Here is a 19,296-nt window from a genome sequence, read left to right as displayed (position 1 = left end):
ACACGTACCTCCAAGAGACACAGACAACAATAACCCTAAGGCAATTTATATTTCTTGTGGCAAACGTGGGATCTTAAAACAGTTCATAGTTCAGTTTGTGTTTACCTGCTCTGAAACCGTTATAGTAGGTTGAAGATCTACGGGCAACTGAGTAATTTATTTAGTTTTGAGGCCTTGTAAATGCTGTAGAATGCAGTCTGTAGAGTTGCTAAACCGACTGGGACCAGGGGTGTCTGTACACACGGGAGTTCTGAAAAACACATTGCATCAGGTGTAAATGGGTTAAGTGCTCAGCCTTCATTCCCTCTGTGGTTTACAGTGATTGCTGTTCCTCCATAATTTAAGGAAAAGCCAATAAAAGCCAAACAAAATGGTATATGCATCAGTGTATGTATGTGCTTGTGTCAGCCTGTAAATGAGAGTGCAAATTGCTTCGTACTTGGGCTTTTATTGCATTACTGTAGTAGTTCACTGCCTTTTGTTGCACACAACTGTTTCGATTGTAAGCTGGTCTGAATGGAGTTTTAACTCCCAAACCAGAATTCTTTCTGACAGTTGATCATTCTTCCAGCTGAAAAGCTTGGTTCTCTTGGTGTACAGGAAGCTATATGCTCTAATGAGAAATGATGCAAATCTACAAAGGAAAGTGTTTTGGCACAATTGAGTTGTTACTTAGCAACAGACCTAAAGGAAAAAAGATGAGTGACAGTTTTAGATTGGACGGGTTTCTTTTTGTCAGACCTTTCGTGCCACTTTTTTTTTTTTTTTTTTGCATCAAAGGAATTGTTTTCCTGAGCCTAGTCTTTAACTGAATTTGGAAAAGATCTTGTCCTGAAGCTAAGCAGTTTAAAGATTTAAATTTTACTTTCATCCACCAGAACATCACACTGTGCCGTCCTGAAATAGAGCCTTGGAATTAAGCACTTTTATATAACTGAAGACACATTTTTTTTTGACAAACACTGTATTTCTAAGAAACCTTGCTATTTTGTGTTGATTTTTTTAAGTCAAAATATATTTTGCAAAAAAGATGTAAAAGTTCTGTAAAAAAGCATTTAAATTTCTGTTTCAGGATGGAATTTGTTTTTTTCCACATATCTGTTTTATAATGTTAGTACTATTGATTTTAAAGGCTGCCTTTATTCATTTATCTGCACAGTATATTGTCAACAGCTTTGTGTCTGGTTACCAGCCAACATATCTCCATTCCAACTGCTCTGATTACATAGATGTGATTAATTCCTACAATTTGAGGTTTTTAAGCTTCAATCCTCAGAAACCAGGGTTCGACTCCGGGCTGCTCCCTGTTCCCTTCTCTTCCTCTGCCGGTCCCAAGCCCGGTTGCTTTGAGAAGGTTGCGTCAGGAAGGGCATCCGGCGTAAAACATTGCCAAATTTACCATGCGACTTGTTCGCTGTGGCGACCCCTGATGGGAAAAGCCGAAAGTGGAAGAATCCTCAGATTCTCTGATTATCATAGAGATTGAAGCAGAATCTTATTATATTTGAAAAATAATGCAGATTTTATGTAATTTGGAAAATGTATAAATAAATTACTTAATTGCTATCAATTCTTTATGTATTTAACCAGTCTTAGTTTTGGAGAAGACAGTGCAGACCTGGGTTCTATAGCTTTTCAGACTATCAAGTGTTCTACTGTAGACCATAAATCAATCAGTGTGTTTGACTGATAGTCGTTAAAGACCCATTTCAATGAAAATAGTTTTTGGTGTTTTTAACATGCTCTTGTGGCCTTTTTCTGATGATGGATGACATATATAAAATAATTTACAATTAAAACTCTGTTTCTGAGTATTTCTTTGTTCAAATCATTGTGAATTGGGAGCAGACGAAAAAAATGCTGTTTCAACAAGACCTTGTTTGTGTTGATATGCTGGACGGGCCACAAGCTCCCTGCTCCGAGCTCTCAGCAACGAGAGGGAAAGGGGGGCGGGGTCGCTCCATGCCAGCGGCCCCACCCACAACTCATAAACCAAATTCACAACAACAGTCGTCTCAATGGGCTTCGTACTAGTAATTGTAAAGTAAAACATTAAATTAAAAGGATCATAAATGCATAGAATTCAATAGGAGAGTACTAAACTTAACTGACTAAACAGACTAAACTAAACTGGGCATCCCTGCCCTTAGACCCTCCTTCCGTTTATAAATATTGTTATATTCATAAACAAGATTTAGTTAGTTTGCATTCAGTCAATCTCTATGGAACTTGAACAGTACTTTTAATGCAAGTTGAGATTATATGAATATAACATAAAGGCCCGTACACACCGGGACGAATATTCGCCAGGCGTTATTCGCCAGCGTTTTTCGCCACGTTTTTTGTGTTCACACCCAGGCGATTTTCGCTGACAATGAGCCGAGCGAACATGCAATTTTATTCCCTAACATTAGATGGCGCTTAATGTAAACAGAAATACTCCTGTACACAAGGTGGCGCTGCGCAACTTTACGCTTCTTACAGTCGCTTTTCACTCAGAAGAAGAGAGCAAGTATTTACGCGCTTGTCAGAATAATACAAAGAAAACATGAATATTTCAAGCATCAGTAGCTCCAACTGGTACTTGGTAAGGGGATATTTTAGAATGTCCGTCATTATTTCTTTGCGGCAGCGTAGACGCTACTTGGCGTCTATCTTCTTCGCTGGTATGTGTGCTCAGCAAGGCAGTTTTGTGTTTGAGCGCCCCCAAGTTGTGTTTTACTGTAACTTCAGAAGCTCCAGACACGTGTGCAAAAGCGCCATTCTCATTGGTCGAATAGATTTCGACGCGATGCGTCGAAAAAAAAAACGAACCCGAGGCGTTTTTTTTTTTGACGCTTTGGCGCGTGGCGCGGTGTGCACACTCTCATTGGTGCCCTTTGTTTAGTCACGAGGCGTTAAACTTCGTCCCGGTGTGAACAGGCCTTTAATGTGTTGTTCGGAGCTGTCAATACACTCGTTTTTTAAGCAAGCACTTCAGAATGTATAGATCCCTTTCCACATCTTAAAAAAGGCACCATATGTTTTTAAGTGCACCATGTTGAGTCTGACTCTGGGCACTCGGCTTAACTGTTGTCTGTTTTCCACAGCTGTGGTTTTATCTGTGGAGAGCCAACTTGGCAACTTGACAGAAATCTCTTTCCCTTCTCATTGGCAGCATTGACCAACAACTTTATGTTGGACTGGCACACTGCTGGCTGTTTGCTTGCACTGTTGGGTGTTATTTTGTTAATATCATAATCAATTTAAAGCAGATGCATTGCTTTTCCCTGCCTTTGTTTGCTTTTTTCCTGTGCTGCAAAAGCTTTAGCTTTTTTGCAAACCGCTTTTGGATTTTCTCTGTGTATACAAAAAGGTGCCTTGCCTAAGTTAATTCACTGATGTTTATAATTAATAAAGAAATTATGCATTACCATTTAAAAGTTTGGAAGCACTATTTAAATCAGTGGGCAGCTGAAAATTTTTGACATTTACCAACTGTGGCATCCATGTACTTGATAGTCAGGATGGACTACTTGGTGTGGGTGTGTGGGTGCGGGTGCGTTTTCTTGTTACGAAAAATTACCGGTAGAAAACAAACAACATGTTTTATACTATTTATTTTATAAGTTTAATCTATTTCCGATAAACAGGAGTGCATTCCTTTATAAGGCCAAGCGCTGCATCCTCTAATACCATAATAATTTAGTTTTAATTATATATAGTTTTCTTTCTTTCCTCTGCTTGGCTTTTGGTTAGGAACCACACAGTCAAAGCTCCTCTGTTGGTTTTTTTCACATCTTCAGCTTGTCAAAAAACAATAAATTGATGAATGCAACTTGTCTCATGCTGACTGTAATGTCTAGCTAATACTTAACTTATCTGCATGTACGCTACAAAGAGTATTCTTTCTTACTACAATATTTCCGAGTTTTGAGTAGTGTATTAAGACTGTCAAAATCCTCAGCAGCGATGGCTCAAAAAGGAACCAGAGATGTGCATTTGCTCTGTTCCAGGAAGACCTGGCTGTTAGAACAGTCTCTTTCTTGATCTGTGTACTAACTTCACAACTGTCTGCTCATCATCAAAAAAATAAGAATTACATTTTAGGATGTGTCAAGGACATTAATGGCAGAATGCTTGTTGTTCCAGTAAAAAGCTTGAGAATTTCTGCTATTCATAGCCTTCTTTTCTGAGGCTTAGAGCAATGGACTGCTGTTCCCTTGAGGAGGAAGGAGCATGGAGAAGGTGTGGGGGGGGATGCAATCTGAGACAGGTCTAATGCTTCTCACCACAAAAGCACTGAGACTTTACACCAGTGAAGAAAAGCTTTAAAAATGGATCATTGACCTTTCCATCAAGGTCAATGAATTTAGAAAGAAGTGCATTAGATTGAAGAACATTATTCTACTTGAGGATTTCACAAACGTTATTTATACGATATTCCTTCGATTCTTGCAGAGATCTTGAATATTAAAGACTTCATATGCAATTTGGCAGTTTTAAATTACAGTATATTTCAATGTAATAAAAATAAAAAACAAAAAAAAAAATTTGGGGCAGTGCATCCAGCAATGACAGATTTATCTAGTAGATTTACCTGCCCTACTACAAAGATAAGATTCATAATGACTAAAAGACCATACCGGGAAATGGATTTCTAATGAAAGGTGAAGCCACTAATGTTTTCCCACTGCGTCAAATAAAAAAACTCATACATTGCTTGTCACTCGTCATGCAACGAGGATTCTCCTTTTTCTCTTATAATATTAAAAAAAAACAACAATTTAGATATTTAATGGCACACAAACACAAACGTGATACGCCAAAAAGCACTTTTAGTAAATAATGAAAACCTACATTCTTTTACTGGAAACTTGAGATGATTTTTAAGATCATGGCTAATCAAAGTATTTACTGGAACTTCCTTTTGCGTTGACGTTTGTAATATGAGGAAGGAGGAACTCTTTCGAATAAAAAAACAAAAAAAAACCCAGCAGGATGCGGCTCTTTTTTGTACTGAAGGATCATTCTTCAAAATTGATGGTGAAGTTTTGCATGGAATGGTAGATTACTGAATTCCTTGTTAAAAAAGTTCTATTAATGTACACTTCCCTAGGTTTTTATGCTGGCTGAGGTTTATCTTTGAATAAAATTACACCTTACTAACTCATTTCTGTTTTTACTTCTCACTTTGTAACACTTGTTGAACACATTTCCTTGATTTGAATTTCTCTCAAAGAATAAAATGAGAGCAATGCAACAACATTCAAGATAATGAAATGTTAGAAACAATTTAACAATTTTAATTACATGTGTTCATTGTGCTATGAAAAGTTTTATGCACTGAAATGCAAATGTACTTACAGTTTTCACTCTGTCAGGTGGATGTTTATTGTTTTGCACCAAATCTCATAAGATTTACTGTCTTGATGGTACCTCTACCCTTTTTTTATTAGGATTTTTAATGGCTACACAGTACAACGCTGTTTATTTTTTACACCTTAAAGATATACATGATCACCTCTCAGTCCACACACACACGTGCATATGCATGCACACACATACAGACCCGTATGTGCTTTAGACTCGTGAACAAAGGAACTTGCAACTTTGCGAGCACTGCTGGCATCTGTGGTGCTTTGCAGCAGGAGTGTTGTTCTCTTTTCTGCATGCAAACAAGTCATTGCATTACTGCCCTCTTGTGATTAAACTAATGCATTACCAGAAATCACCAGGGAACACACAGAACAATTGACAGTTCAACCCAAAATATTTAATGTCTTATTACAGTAAACTATTTTTTATCAGGGCTTTCTAGGTAATCTTACAATACGATTATATTAATACTTTGTCAAAAATATTCAAGCACTAAAAACAGTCAAATCAGTATTGAATGTTCAGAATTGACCCAAAGGGGCATGTCAAACACAGAAACACTGTTTCAGAGTTCCTAGTGCTTAAAGCATGGTTTCATTAGTGGAGAATTCAGAAAGATATTACTCTGTGCCAAATGAAATTTGATCACATCAAGAATTGTAGGAGCATCCAGCTCTATGCTACTTTAAAATATAGTATTCATAAATCAAATTATTCAAAAATGAGGGGTTAATGAAACGTCCTCCCCTCATCTAACTAAATAAATAAAGTAAGTAAAACCTTCAACATCTGTGTCTTTTTATTTTTTTTTTATCTTTGCAGAATGTCAAGACCTTCTCATCTTCAGACAGCCTAGCGAAGGTCCAGGAGGTAGCAAGCTGGCTTTTAGAAATGAACCAGGATCTGCTGTCGGGGGGCAGCAGCAGCAGGCGGAGTCGGGGGCCCGGGGGTCCAGCAGTGCGAGGTAACACCTCCTCTACGACCCGGGCACCCCAGCAGGCGGCAGAAGAAGCCGACGAGGATGAGCACATTAACCGGGTTGTCGAGGAGGATGAGCAGTTGCAACAGAGGGTGAGGCCAGCTCATGCTTAGGAAACATTTCCCTTTTATGTAGGGGGAAGATTATAAAAAATGTGTTGATACTTGAAAGATTTATAACTATTTTGATAATGGTGGATTAAGTTTTCCCTAACATGTTAAAAAAAAAAACGTAGGGATCCTTCTTTATGAATATGAACTCAAGGAAATGCATAACTCTTTAATTGTGTTTTCTTGGGTTGGCCTGTAAAGAAACATCTCTACACGAGAGGCCTAGACTGCAGTCAACTGTGTTTTTTTTATCTTATATTTCTCAGTTTAGTAAAATAAGTAATTAAATGAGTCGCTTTGATCTCACAGAATTCGATGGATGGCCTCACATCTAGCTCCAGAACAAAGTGATTTATATAAAGTCTTGGCAGAAGCCAGAAACGTTACCCACCCAACCTTAGGAGTTTGAGTAAACACAGCCCTTCACTGTCTTCTCAATGTGGGATCGTCTCTGCGTACAACTTTGTTCCAGAAGTGTTCTTGTTTTTTTTAGGTTCAAGTTTGCAACCTTTTTCTGTTTTGATTCACAAACTTCTTTAAAAGCAGTCTTATATTCCTTTGAACTTTAAAACTTAATTCTCTTTAGGTGGTACTCAAAATATCATCTTTAGCATTGTTTTAACATCCTATAGCCTTAGAATTGAAAGGCATTTCACATAAGCATCCGCTGTTCTTTTCCTTTTCAAAGCCCGAGGTGTCCCAGGTTGATGGTGAGAGGGAGCAGCTTTGGGAGCCCAGCGAATCAGGAGCCAGCAATGGCCCTCAGGGAAACGAGGAGGTGGAGGAAGATGAAGGAGCCCCGCCAAACGAAGTGAACGGAGACGAAAAAGGAGCCAGGTGGATGTGGGGGACCGAACACAGACAGGTGAGAGGGCAGCCACCCCTCGAAGAGGAGGAGGAAGAAGAGGAGAACAACAACAACAACAGCAGCAGCCACCAAGAGGAGGATGAAACTGAGGAGAGGACAGAGGGAGGGGATGAACAAGGAAGGGACGAGAGGGGAGAAGGAGAGGAGGAAGAGGAGGAGGATGAGGAGGAGATGGACCAAGACAGCGATGAGTTTGAACATTCAGCAGAAAGCGAAAGGGAGGAGGAAGAGGAGGAGGAGGGAGGTGAAGGGGAAGAAGAGTTGCATCCCCCCTCTTTCGCGAACAGGGTTTCTGCCCCCAACAATCAGGACTCTAGATGTAAACCCCAAAGCCCTTCCAACAAGAAGGACAAGGTAAGACATCAACAAATCCATTTGTTTCCTTTATATATGGTCTCTCTTTGTAGCTGAGAAGTGTGAACTTTGTTTGGGGAAAATCACCGTTTACAATTTGCACCAAAAGGTTTTAAAGTATTTTTGTTTGAACACATTTCCATTCACATTCATTCATAATAATAAAACATATATGTGAAACACTTAGATGGAATGACTGAAACTGAAATTCCCACTGTATACTAGATTTATAGGTGATTGGCTCCATCTTGTGGCATAAGCGATACTCCTCAACAGTTCCTACTAAGAGCGTCTATTTTACTTGAAAACTTATAACTAGGGATCATAATTACTTTACCCTACACCAGTGAGGAAATCCAAAGAAAGATACTTTCAGAGCCTTGTTACAATTGGAGTTTGTGGCTTTCAGTCTATCGTTCGATGAGTGGGCATATTCGAAGAATTACAAGTGTTGGTGATTCTCCTGCAAAATAAGCATAAAGCGACGATATTTACTGAATATAACTTAGCCTGGGGAGAAAATATCAAATATAGGTAAAGTTGTGCATTTTTCCAGTTCCAATAATAACAGTGAATTTTAAAGAAGCAGATTTGTTTTTATTCCCCTAAGATATCTGAGTCAAAGATCTTTTGAAAAGCAATGGTGGGATAATTTACATTCCTTAAATCTGTGGAATTAAGCTGATTTTAAGTTACAGTTTGTCTATTTATCTGAATAGACTTAAGTCTGAATAGACTACATTATTATTAATAGAAAGACCTGTTCTGAAAGGGATGTTTATTACACTGGCTCCTTACATGGCCTTTACAATGCTTTAATCCTTGGTTTCGAATGATATTTATGCCATTTAAAACTACTTATGCCAAAGCAGTCTGTCTATGTTGCTGTGAGTGTTTGTCACATTTCTGTGCCGTTTGTTTGCTTTGGCCCCTCTGTAGTCGTGTTTCAAGATGCAGGATTTGGCCACATAACACTTGGATGAAAGCAAGTACAAGCTTTTGGTTCTGGGAATTTTAGAAGATCCATCCCCCAGCCAACTTGACAAGCTTTACAAATATTCTCTAAAAATATTGTTATTGCAAAAAGGAACTCTGTGTCCTGTCACATGTTAATAATGTATAAAACCATCTATTTATCAGTGTTATTTTATTACAATTTGAAAAATCTTTCTAATCAATGTGTTTGAGTACAGATGTTCGATAACTTATGTTTTTAAGAGGTGTTTCAATGCTTTACTTGCAGTGTGGATGTTGCAGCCCCTTAAGCCCCACAAGGAGCCAATTGTCTGAAATCATTCACATTCCCCATCATGTTTGTTTCCGATTCATGTTTTTTTTTGTCCCTGAATCCTGACATATTTAAAGTCATTGCTTTCAATATTCTCTTGGTACGCTCACAAGAATTCAGATTTCATGTCTCATACATTTCAAGCCCAGCCACTGTAGAGGAGAAGTCAGGCCAACTTTTTAAAAATGCTTAAAAAACATATTTATCTTTATTCCAGATGTTGCATTTGCTTTTACCTTAATCAAGGAGCTGAATATCATTTTTGGGAAAGCAGGAACACACATATATGTATAAATAAATAAATAAATATATATACACATATACATGTATATATTTCTCTTATTGGGTGTTTGTATTCTATAGAACTGTCATTGTAATGTTATTCTAGACTGCAGTGTTTTTTAGGGATTACTCAATCTGAATCGATCCAAACTTAATACATCAGTAATCAATCCATAAAAGTAGAGATTGATCTTCTTTTGCCTTTCCTTTTCTGGTGACCGAACACGTAATAGCAGTAAAGCCAAAGTCTGCTAGCTTGATGCAACGTATAATGGAAGTTCCCTTCCCTTAGGACAGTTAACGCTCTGCCGACATAAATATACATTGCTGACTTAATGAACAACTTTATATACTCACAGGCATGAATATTCCAAACTCCTTTAAAGCAAAACTTTTTTAAAGGTAAATCTGTGGTGTAAAGCTCTCTTTTGTTTTCTTTGCTCAAATCTTTTGGAAGAAAGTGTAATGCTATAACGAGAGCTCCACCTAGTGGGCAAACTGAAACGCCCTCCAGTACACGCAGATCATTTACTGGGTAATATGAGGCAGTTTAGAGCTTTTACAGTGTTAATGACCTGCACATTTTTGTTGGAGTTTCTCCTTTTTCAGAAACCATGTAACGCTGTTTGGTGTTAACAATCTCATTAGTTTATTATTTCACTTATACATTTTACAGGATGTGAACTGTATTAAATGAACATGAACATCTTCTAAACATATATAAAGTATTAATGTATTTCTATATAAATATGTCTGAATGTGTGAATCAAATCGAATTGAATCGATTGGATTGAAAGGGAAAAAAGCGTATCGATCTAGGCTCTGGTGAATTGAATCTGATTGGTTCTAGAAATTATTGGTAATACCCAGTGTTTTGACTTCATTTAAATGAATTTTACTTGAGATGAAGATGTTTGTTGACTAATACTAACAATTAAGTTGGGCTACAATTGCTATTTTCCCCTTTTGCTTTTTTTTTCATTTTTTACAACACCCTTGTATTTACTGTAATTATACACAACACCAAGCCTGCAAAAACCACAGTTTATCCCAGATTGCTTTTATACCTCAGCGTTCCTAATGTTGAAAATACATGTTTTGTTTGGAGTTGATTTTTTTTTTGCGATGTAGCACATTCTTGTACCAAGCCAATGTGGGGGATGTGTTTTACCTTCCCATTTTTGTTTTTTTGGTATTTTGGTGCATGTAACAACATTCCGTCCATCTTGTTAAGGAAATTTGGCTTTAGTTTTTTGCAGAAATTGCTCATAACTTGAAGAAAATGTGATGTTTTAGTGGAGGTGATCACGTCTGAGCAGACTGGAATAGCCTGTCTTTCTCGTGGCCTGGTGGCTCCAAGATGAGTCTGCAAGCTCAAGTAACCTACACACGCTCTGGAATGTGTCCGAAACGAGCAGCTGCACAATATAATATTGTATTGTTTATTTTGCGTATGACCTGCAAAAACATTTTACAGTTGAAAAATCTCATTCGAAAATGTGAGTACCGGTATTTGATTCAAAGTAATACCACAGAAGCATATGTAGTATTTAGAATATATTTTTACCGTCACGGCATGCTCAACAGTTGGGAGTAAATAGAAAAGACCTTGTGTGCACATTGTGTTGGCATGAAACGTGTGCACAAAGTAGTGTGCTCCTGAACAATATAAAGTTGGTCGTTTCTGTATAAGCACTTGCTCACATTATTTTTTTTAATGTTGCATGTGCTGTGCATTGCTTAACTTGGTTTTTCTGGTGTACAGAAGCCTTAAAGTTTATTAATTAGAAAATTAAAGTTGTAATTTTCATAAAACTGTTTTGTTTAAGTAGGAAGAGATAGATGGATAGATCTTTATTTGTCCTTATCACAAGTACAATAAAATTAAAAGTGCTTCCTGGTCGGTGCAACATTCATTCCTTAAGAACAACCCCTGGCAAAAAAAACTTACTACTAAAAATAATAAATGATGCCTAAAAACACATAAAAAGGGGTTCAATATGTGTTAACATTGTTAAAAAAATGTAACAATTGATAAATGTGGCCCCAGAAAATACTGGTTATTGTTGAATGGATTTCACAGGTCAACAGTCCTTTTTAGACTAATCTGGATTCAAGTCTTTTGGGTTTGATAAGAGACATAAAGGTGTTTAAATCAGTGAATTTGGTTAAAGGAAAAAACAAAAAAAACCCTTTCATTGCCACTGTAGCTAAATGGGATAGACAAATGGACGTCCATCCAATTCAATTCTGTTCAAAGGAATTCCTGATTAGGTGCATTAGTGACACATTCTAACCATAGACAACTGGGATCTCCTCCTGAAATAACCTAGACCTCTTTGCTAACATAACCAAATAATTGGCATTCCCTAACACATTGGTGCATGGAAGAGTAAGAGAAAGTTGCCCATAAATCTAACCTCAGCTTCAGCACCTCTGGTGACCTGTGGGATTCAGATGGAGATGTACTGAGCAGTTCTTTTTCCTTAAATGTTGTTCATGGGATAAACCTAAACTAAGCCTGGATATAGCCATCTGTACGTTGGGAGGAGTGGGGTCACAGGCCGACCACAATGAGGAAGCTCCTTGGGCTCTGTGTCCTGACGCACATTCCACCACCGAGGAGGGGGGTTCATAGAGCAGATTCCACAGTGACTCTCTGAGGGGGGTGAGACTGAGCTGGTCCATCCTCTTTCAGGCCCTGACATCAGCTGTTCTCTCTGGCTTCAGGGCAAAAGTGACCTCACAGCCTCGAGTCACTTTAAAGGGAGCCAGTCGGTGAGGAGCAAAGTGTGAATAGGCAGGAGCAAGTGTAGTTTTAATACGTCTGCAAAACCGAGATTCAGAAATACCTTTTTATTTTCTTAAGAACGGCTTTCCACTCGCAGCTGTAGCTCTTTAAGTTCTAGAACCTCCTGGGACATGATCCATTAGATAGCGAATTTTGCAATGCTTCGGCATTGCTATATTCCCCGCTTCTCATCGACGGGTGCCCAGAAAAAGATGCCAAATGTTGCCTGTGGGAAAGAGAAGCCTTTGCATGTGCCGCTGGGTAGCCAAGCGCTCAGCCAGGCTGAGCCCAAGGAGGTCGCCCCTGAATCGCTCCCCTCGCAGAGAGTTCTCAAGATCTTTAGCATCAACATCATCGCCCAAGGTTTGCCTTTCTGCCGCAGACGGGTGAGTCTTTTCCACCCGCAGGCGATCACGCCGCACTCTGGTTTCAACTTAATGACCTAAGCCCGAAATGTTAAAGGTCATCATATTCTCCTTTTTTGTCATTGTGCTTTAAAACTTGACATTTAGTCTTTACAAACTGGAAATGTGTCAGATTAACAAGTTTGAAATGATTGACAGACATTTTTATTTTACTTTGTCAAAAAAAAAAAAGAATTAATTTAAAATGAAAGAACCCATAAAAATCTCCCATTGTCTTAAATTTCATAAACACACGGAAAGATGATTTTAATGTGTGACGCTGTTTGTAGCAAATGTAGAGCTTCAACTTTTAAAAAAGGTTGTGAGCAACCACCCTATTTAAAGGGTAATTCCTTTTAGATGACACTGCTCACATGCACAAACTTTTAAAAAAAAAATCTCTGCTTGCTCATTTGTTGAACTTTGTAGAGGAGATCCAGTTCGCTTGACTGTTTTTAGTCGTTTTTAACATAATATATTTAGAAACACTGTGACCATTAGGGACGTCGAGGCATATCTGCAGCAAAATGGACGGCCTAACATGTGGCGGAGGAGTGACTCTGCCCATTTCCTTTCAGCTGAATTATAGAAAAATAGAAAGACTTGAAATAAATAAGATTGAAAGGGTCTTCCCCAGAAGAAATAGTACTTAAAATAGGCTTGTGTTCAATTTATGTAGGAATTTAAGTCACACCTCCAAGTTAATTAAAAAGTTGGCATTTTTATTTGTAATCAATTCATATCATACTCATGAAAGCTGAAAAGCAGTTATTTAATTTAGTAATGAATATTTAGACATTTTCAGCACCTAATAAACTATATATTTTGCCTCAGTTCATGTTTGGAAAGTCATTTCATGTACATGTTGAGGCTGGCTCTAGCAGCAAGAAAAGGGATGGTTTTTAAACCATGCCCTGAATGAATTTGCTTGTGGCCATTTGACTTTAAAATACACATTTGACACTTTCAGTCTCCCGTAACTGAAGACCTTAATGATGCAGCATTGAATCTGAGCTGCCGTTTCCATTTTAAGGTCTGTTTGTTTACTCTGTGCAGTAGGACCTGCCCTACAGTCCTTAACATTTGTCTTTTTTTTTTCATTGTCCTATCAGAACCTTTAATAAAAATGCATTACTGCATTACTTTGCAGACACTTAAAAGGTACTAAATAATTGATTCAAATATTGAACCAAGGTTATAGGAGTGGCAGTTAGCTTTGCAGTGGTAATTAATGACTTAATATTGCATTATAAATAATCCCCAAAGCATAGATGTTTTGTATGTAGTTTTGAAAAATTGAGCGGACGTTTTTGTATGTTCTGGTGGTCAGGTCTTTTTTTTTAAATTTCTTTCAACAGAAACAAATGTATAAATGCTAAATGTTGCTTTTCATACATTGCTTTAATTTGTCTCACTCTCAATGCTGCATTTTAAATAAGATTTTGATGTAATATATGGCAATTCTGATGCTCTGATGCCGTTTTGTTTCCAAAACGTCTGATGTAGATTGAATATTCAAAGCTACAGCTTGTCAAATCCTCATTTCGTCCATTAAACCTTTAGGAATCTCAACATTGACGATATTATGTGTCGGTCCTGGTGGGATTTATAAATTGTAACCGGATGCTTTTTCCTGACCAAGAAAGCGCCCTGTATTTCCGATGGCCAGAGAAGGCGTCCAGCTGTTTGCAGAAGATTGCAATGTAGATACATAGACCATTAACAGCAGGTCATTTTAGCTGCTGCACAACTTTGTCACCCACCACACCCTGCACTGCAGGCCTATTTAGTAAGGCAATCTGGACTTGCCCATAGCAGCTATGCATGTGCAAGCAGCCATCAGCAAGATGCATTTGCTATTAGAGCAGGTGCTGGGGGTGCATGGCATCTTTCTTTAGCAACTTCCCTGCAGCCGCTGGGTTTCCTTTATGCCGTCAACAGATAAAAATCATTCAAAGCACAACAGTGTGATAATTTTGCGCTTTTCTGGTTTGGGTCTTTTTTTGTTTTGTTTAAGATTAGTTCAAATTTCCCTTTATGTTGCTGGTATCGCGTTGACACAGACCGTTTCCATTCAAAGTCTCAACAATTTAGCGGTTTGCAGACAAGAGCATTAAAGGACAGTAATGCTTTGCTTCAAGATGAACAATGCATTTTTAGAAACCAGTAAATCCCTTTTTACCTTTTTCATTTTATTGATGAGATTTGAGACAGACATTTATTTTTACATTGCAAAAACACGCCTTTTATAACCCAGTTAGTCTTTCAGACTCTGCACAAATATAATATAACAATTACATTTTGATTGCATTTTGCATTACCGGTAGTTAAAAATGTACTCCTCATCCTCTTCACAACTATCAATATTTTCAAGTCTGTGCTTAAATGCACGTACTAAGGTCGTGCTCGCTTTTGCACCCAGTTAGACGTTCATGGCAGGAATGTGAAAACTGATAGGACACGCTACCTCAGTAGATCATGCTCCTGTGAGGTCAGATGATCTGATAGAGGCTCAAGTGTTTTTACCTTTACTTTTTAATGTCAGAAAAAAAGTTTTGTCCCTCCCTGAATCACTTTTAGACATTTACATTGAGGTTATTTTACCACCATCATTCTATATAAAACAGAAGTGATTTCTCTGCTCTTTTTCTAAAGCATCATGTTGCAAATTTAGTCAATATTCTTTTATCTATGCATATTTCCGACAATCAGAGAACTGCTAACAATTTTAAAGTCTGTAAAGTAAAATTCAGTTGTTGGATCCTTACAAAGCTTTACCTATTTTTTTTTCAGTCGGAGGTGTAGATTGACATCTGATTTTAAGGAAACAAACCTAAATTATTACAAGTAGAACTCCTTGTTTATGTCAGATAAAATGACTAGAAGCAGCTGTGATAACTGGCTCTTTTCTGTTGACAAGTGTTATAAACAAACTTCCCCGATGGCATCACGCAACTTCAAAGTCACAACTAGGCCTTTTAAGTATTTTTTATTTCATAGATGGTAAGCCAAATGTATAATATTTGATGTCATGACGTGAAATGGAACAATCTTTCAATATTTTATTTCTTCTTCCCTTCCTGATGCAATGTACCGTAATGCGCTGAAGGAAGATGGCAATAAGCCATAGCTTGGTTTCCTGCAACTGTTGAACAACTTAACAAAAATAGACGCAGAATTCCTTTTGCTATTTTCTGTTGGGACTTTTGCTTTTCCCTTAAGATTTAATGGAATCATTTGGAATGGAACTTGGCATTCTTGTTGTAAGTTAAACAAAATGTTTGTTTTGTTTCCGAGAAACAGGAATAAAAGTTGTTAAACTTTTTACACCTTTTTATTTTTCCCTCCAATAGACTATTGTGGTTTAAAATGAGAGGGGGAAAGTTTGCTGATTCCGTCCTCTTCATTCAAGCATGACTGTGTCCTAAAGTAAGGATAGTGCGCCACAGGAGACTGAATTCATCGCCCTTGGGCTTCAAATAACACAGTGGGAACGCATCTCTCTCTGGCTATTCTAAGAAGCAGTCTCTATCTAGAGCATGTAGATTTGGTCAGTCAGTAAAGCAGCGCTGAAAACCTTGTGTTGGTCCCATTTGCATCCGGACAAAAGATAACAATGGCACAAATGATTAGTATGGATTGAGTCAAACAATTTTTTGGTTGTACTTTTAAAATGTTTTTTCTGTCCTTTGTTCACTTTTTTTCCTATTAATTATCAATATATATATATATATATACACTCATGATTGAATGACCTCACACTTGACCAAAATACCTCCTGAATTATAACTGATGGTAAACACTTTGATGGAATAATGTTGATGTGTTTTCCATACACTGCCATAGACCTTATGTCAGTGAAGCTTAGCTGCTGCAGGGCTGCCTAGGGGCACCGAGTCTTCCCACCATGTTGAACAGGAACTGAGAAAAAATTGAGAGTCTCCACTAAAAAGTGTCATAACTTCTTAAATTTATCTTACTCCAATAATGTCCCTTTTACATAAAAGTCTGAGGATTTCTCTTCCACTTAAATTTTTTCAAATTCTCATGTTCTACTAAAAGTTTGGAAGCTACTTTTGTTCAAGTTTACATAGTTTTATTTTACAGTTTGAAAGCTAAACTACATGTTTTATAAAATATTATCATATAGTAATACAGATCCCCCCAAAAATAAATAAATAAGACAAACGAAAAGCCGTGCTGGTATTTTAAAATGACTTAATCGAGACAAAAATGATCTGGTTTCCATTAAGAATTGATCTGGTAGTTCAGGTTTAGTGTTATTGCACTTTGAAACTGCATGGGCAAACTACTACCGGTAAATAGTTTTGATTTGGATCAACAAGTACACATATACCATTGTTTTCCATAAAAATTCAATTAAATATAGATCTAATTGATACCATTTTTGTTGGCTAAAAACTCTTCATAATCAAACTAGTAATTTAATTTTACAAAGGTCAAACTTTCATTTATAAATTTTGAATTATTTATAAGAAAGTTACAGAAAAGCCTTGTTTTTCCCTCACATAAAAATGTATATCTGGATTTGATGTATCAATTGTGCTTTCTCTGGGAAAGTGGGTTTGTTCTCTTGTCTCTTTGTGTTATTGGTTTGTGTCAATTCAAATGCACATAAACTTAAGAAAGTTTATATTATAATTTGAATTTATCTTTTGTGCATTATTTTTAAGTGTTTGATAGTTGAAATGATGAGCCAATAATGGCAGCAGTGCTAATGATAAGAAATGTGTAAATGGGCTTGAGTTCTTTAGGGTTTTCCCTTTAGTTTTAACCTAAATCTTTGACACATTTAGGAGTAGTGGTCTAATCTTTTCTCTAAAAGTGTGCCAATCTTTGCCAAGAGTCCACTCTGGGGTTTTTTAAGTTCCCTGGACACTTCAGCAAAGAAGTGCACCTCCAGTATAGAGACACATGTCGATTTTCTACAGTTACATGTCTAAAAGTAACTTTAAAGTCATATTGGCTTCTTGTTTTTTTAACGCACGCCTTAGATTAATGCTAATTTAGGCACATGTAGTTGCTTAGATTTATATATGTATATATATTGGTTTTTTTGGCAAAAAAAAAATTCTTGATCAAACGCTGTATCCCTGTAAATACTTTTGTATACTTGATCATTCCTTCCACTCTCACCTTCAAGCTTCAGGCCACAATACTCACAGTGTCCAAATTTAGCCAAGCGAATTGAACAAACCTCACATGGTCCCCTTAGTGGCGGGTATGAAGGAGCAGCGCGCCAACTGATACAGGCATTGATCGTAGCGCTCGAGAGGAAAATGTATACAGGCTTTACATGTCAGTTGTAAACATAAAAGCTTAATGTATCAGAGTAGGGAAAAATGAATTCTTTTCAGAACTGTCATAAGGGAAATTTCTGGGTTTGAAGATTTCAATGTTTTCATTTCCATTGGCCCTGTTAGTAAAAAAAAATGCATACATATATACATTATCACATAAATATATAATGTAAAATGTATAAAGTGACCATTGTTTTCCTTCCTTCTTGATTGTTGCCCTTCAGAAAAGCCATTCAGCCTTGATTTTTGAAGTGCTCTGCTTGCTAGAATCTGTTCATCAGTGCACACTCCATGTGAATGAATAGCTGACTGGCTGTAACTGATGCGATCGTCTGCATACTTTGTCTAATCTGTGTGCGGGCCCTGCAGCCTGAGTCGGTGTGTGGTCTCTGTCACTCTAATGTGCTCTTGTGGTGTCCTGCAGTGATGTCTACACACTTACTGTGGTCAAGTATTTCCCATAATGTCTATGTCATGAGGTCTAGAGATGTTTTTCTTTTGTCCACCTCTCTGCTGTGTCGGGTGAAGCCTCGAAAGACGGAAAAACGGTCCAGGAAATAATGGTATAATAAATCTAAACTTCATATAAACTTAAGTAAGATTATCTATTTTTTCTTCAGCATCCTAACATCCTATGTGAATACAGTGCTAAGGCTCTGGGCATTTGTAATATATCAATTACCAAACTAGAGATGTGTCCTTTGTGAAGCTGTTTTTCCTGTGCAGCTGTTAGTGGGGAAATAAACCGTGTTTGTGTATCCATGCAACCTAATTTATCATCTGACATTGATTAGCATTGTACACATGAGAGAAAATAGGATAGCTGCCAAGTTTACCATCCATATTTATAATTTCCTCATGTTATAAATGACCTTGGGCGTGTTGAATTGTATCAGTGCTGTCAAGGAACACAGTATTCAGACCAGAAATAGAAATCTGTTTTGAACCCCAGAGGGACATGTTGCTGCAGGTAACCGTCATAGGAATGAAATATGATCAAAGGGTGGAAGTATTAATGTGCATCAATGAGTTCAGAGGTTTGTCACATTCCAAACTCCGTTTCAAGGATGGCTCCTTCTACTCTAGCAGCCATTGTTTGATCGTAAGTCACAGGGTTGGTTGTGTAAACAACAGAAAATAACGCAGACAATACAAATGACGCCTAAAGGAAATATGCGTGGGTCCTTGATTAACCTCTTCACATCTACACATGTGCCCTAAAGTGCTGGTAGGCTTCTATTAGGGAAAGAGAAATAAATCTCAAAATTTAAGATCCCAAAAGTATCAACATATAATTAAAAATCAATAGATGAGAAAGCAAACAGTTAATTATTCGTTTTTGTTTAAAATTCATTTAAAAAAATGAAAAAGGATGAAAAAGGCCAAAACAATAGTAAGCTGAACTTAACGTTTTGTTGCATAAACCATTTCTGCAACTGTCAATGAGACTTCTGTCTATTGGTAATTAGGTCCACTCCTCATAAACATAATGCTGTTGTTGTCTCAGGGTATAAAGGGGGGCCTTCTCCAGATGGTATGTT

General features: G+C 37.4%; 1 protein-coding gene across 2 annotated transcripts in view; it reads left to right on the top strand.

The window, feature by feature from the left end:
* Nucleotides 1–19,296, top strand: part of fbxw7 (F-box and WD repeat domain containing 7) — an 82,587-nt gene that overhangs the window by 17,805 nt on the left and 45,486 nt on the right. Inside the window, exons 2-3 of one of the 2 annotated variants that reach the window (XM_023957727.1) lie at nucleotides 6,181–6,429; nucleotides 7,136–7,669. In XM_023957727.1, coding sequence (XP_023813495.1) covers nucleotides 6,250–6,429; nucleotides 7,136–7,669 — 714 coding nt within the window. In that variant the 5' untranslated portion in view covers nucleotides 6,181–6,249. Of the gene's footprint in view, nucleotides 1–6,180; nucleotides 6,430–7,135; nucleotides 7,670–11,990; nucleotides 12,417–19,296 lie in introns of those variants that run through there. The other variant, XM_023957729.1, reaches the window with a different exon arrangement.

Source organism: Oryzias latipes, chromosome 1 (assembly GCF_002234675.1).
Source record: "Oryzias latipes chromosome 1, ASM223467v1".
NCBI lineage: Eukaryota > Metazoa > Chordata > Actinopteri > Beloniformes > Adrianichthyidae > Oryzias > Oryzias latipes.
Note: the sequence above shows the minus strand (reverse complement) of the source record. Positions and strands in the feature narration are given on the sequence as shown.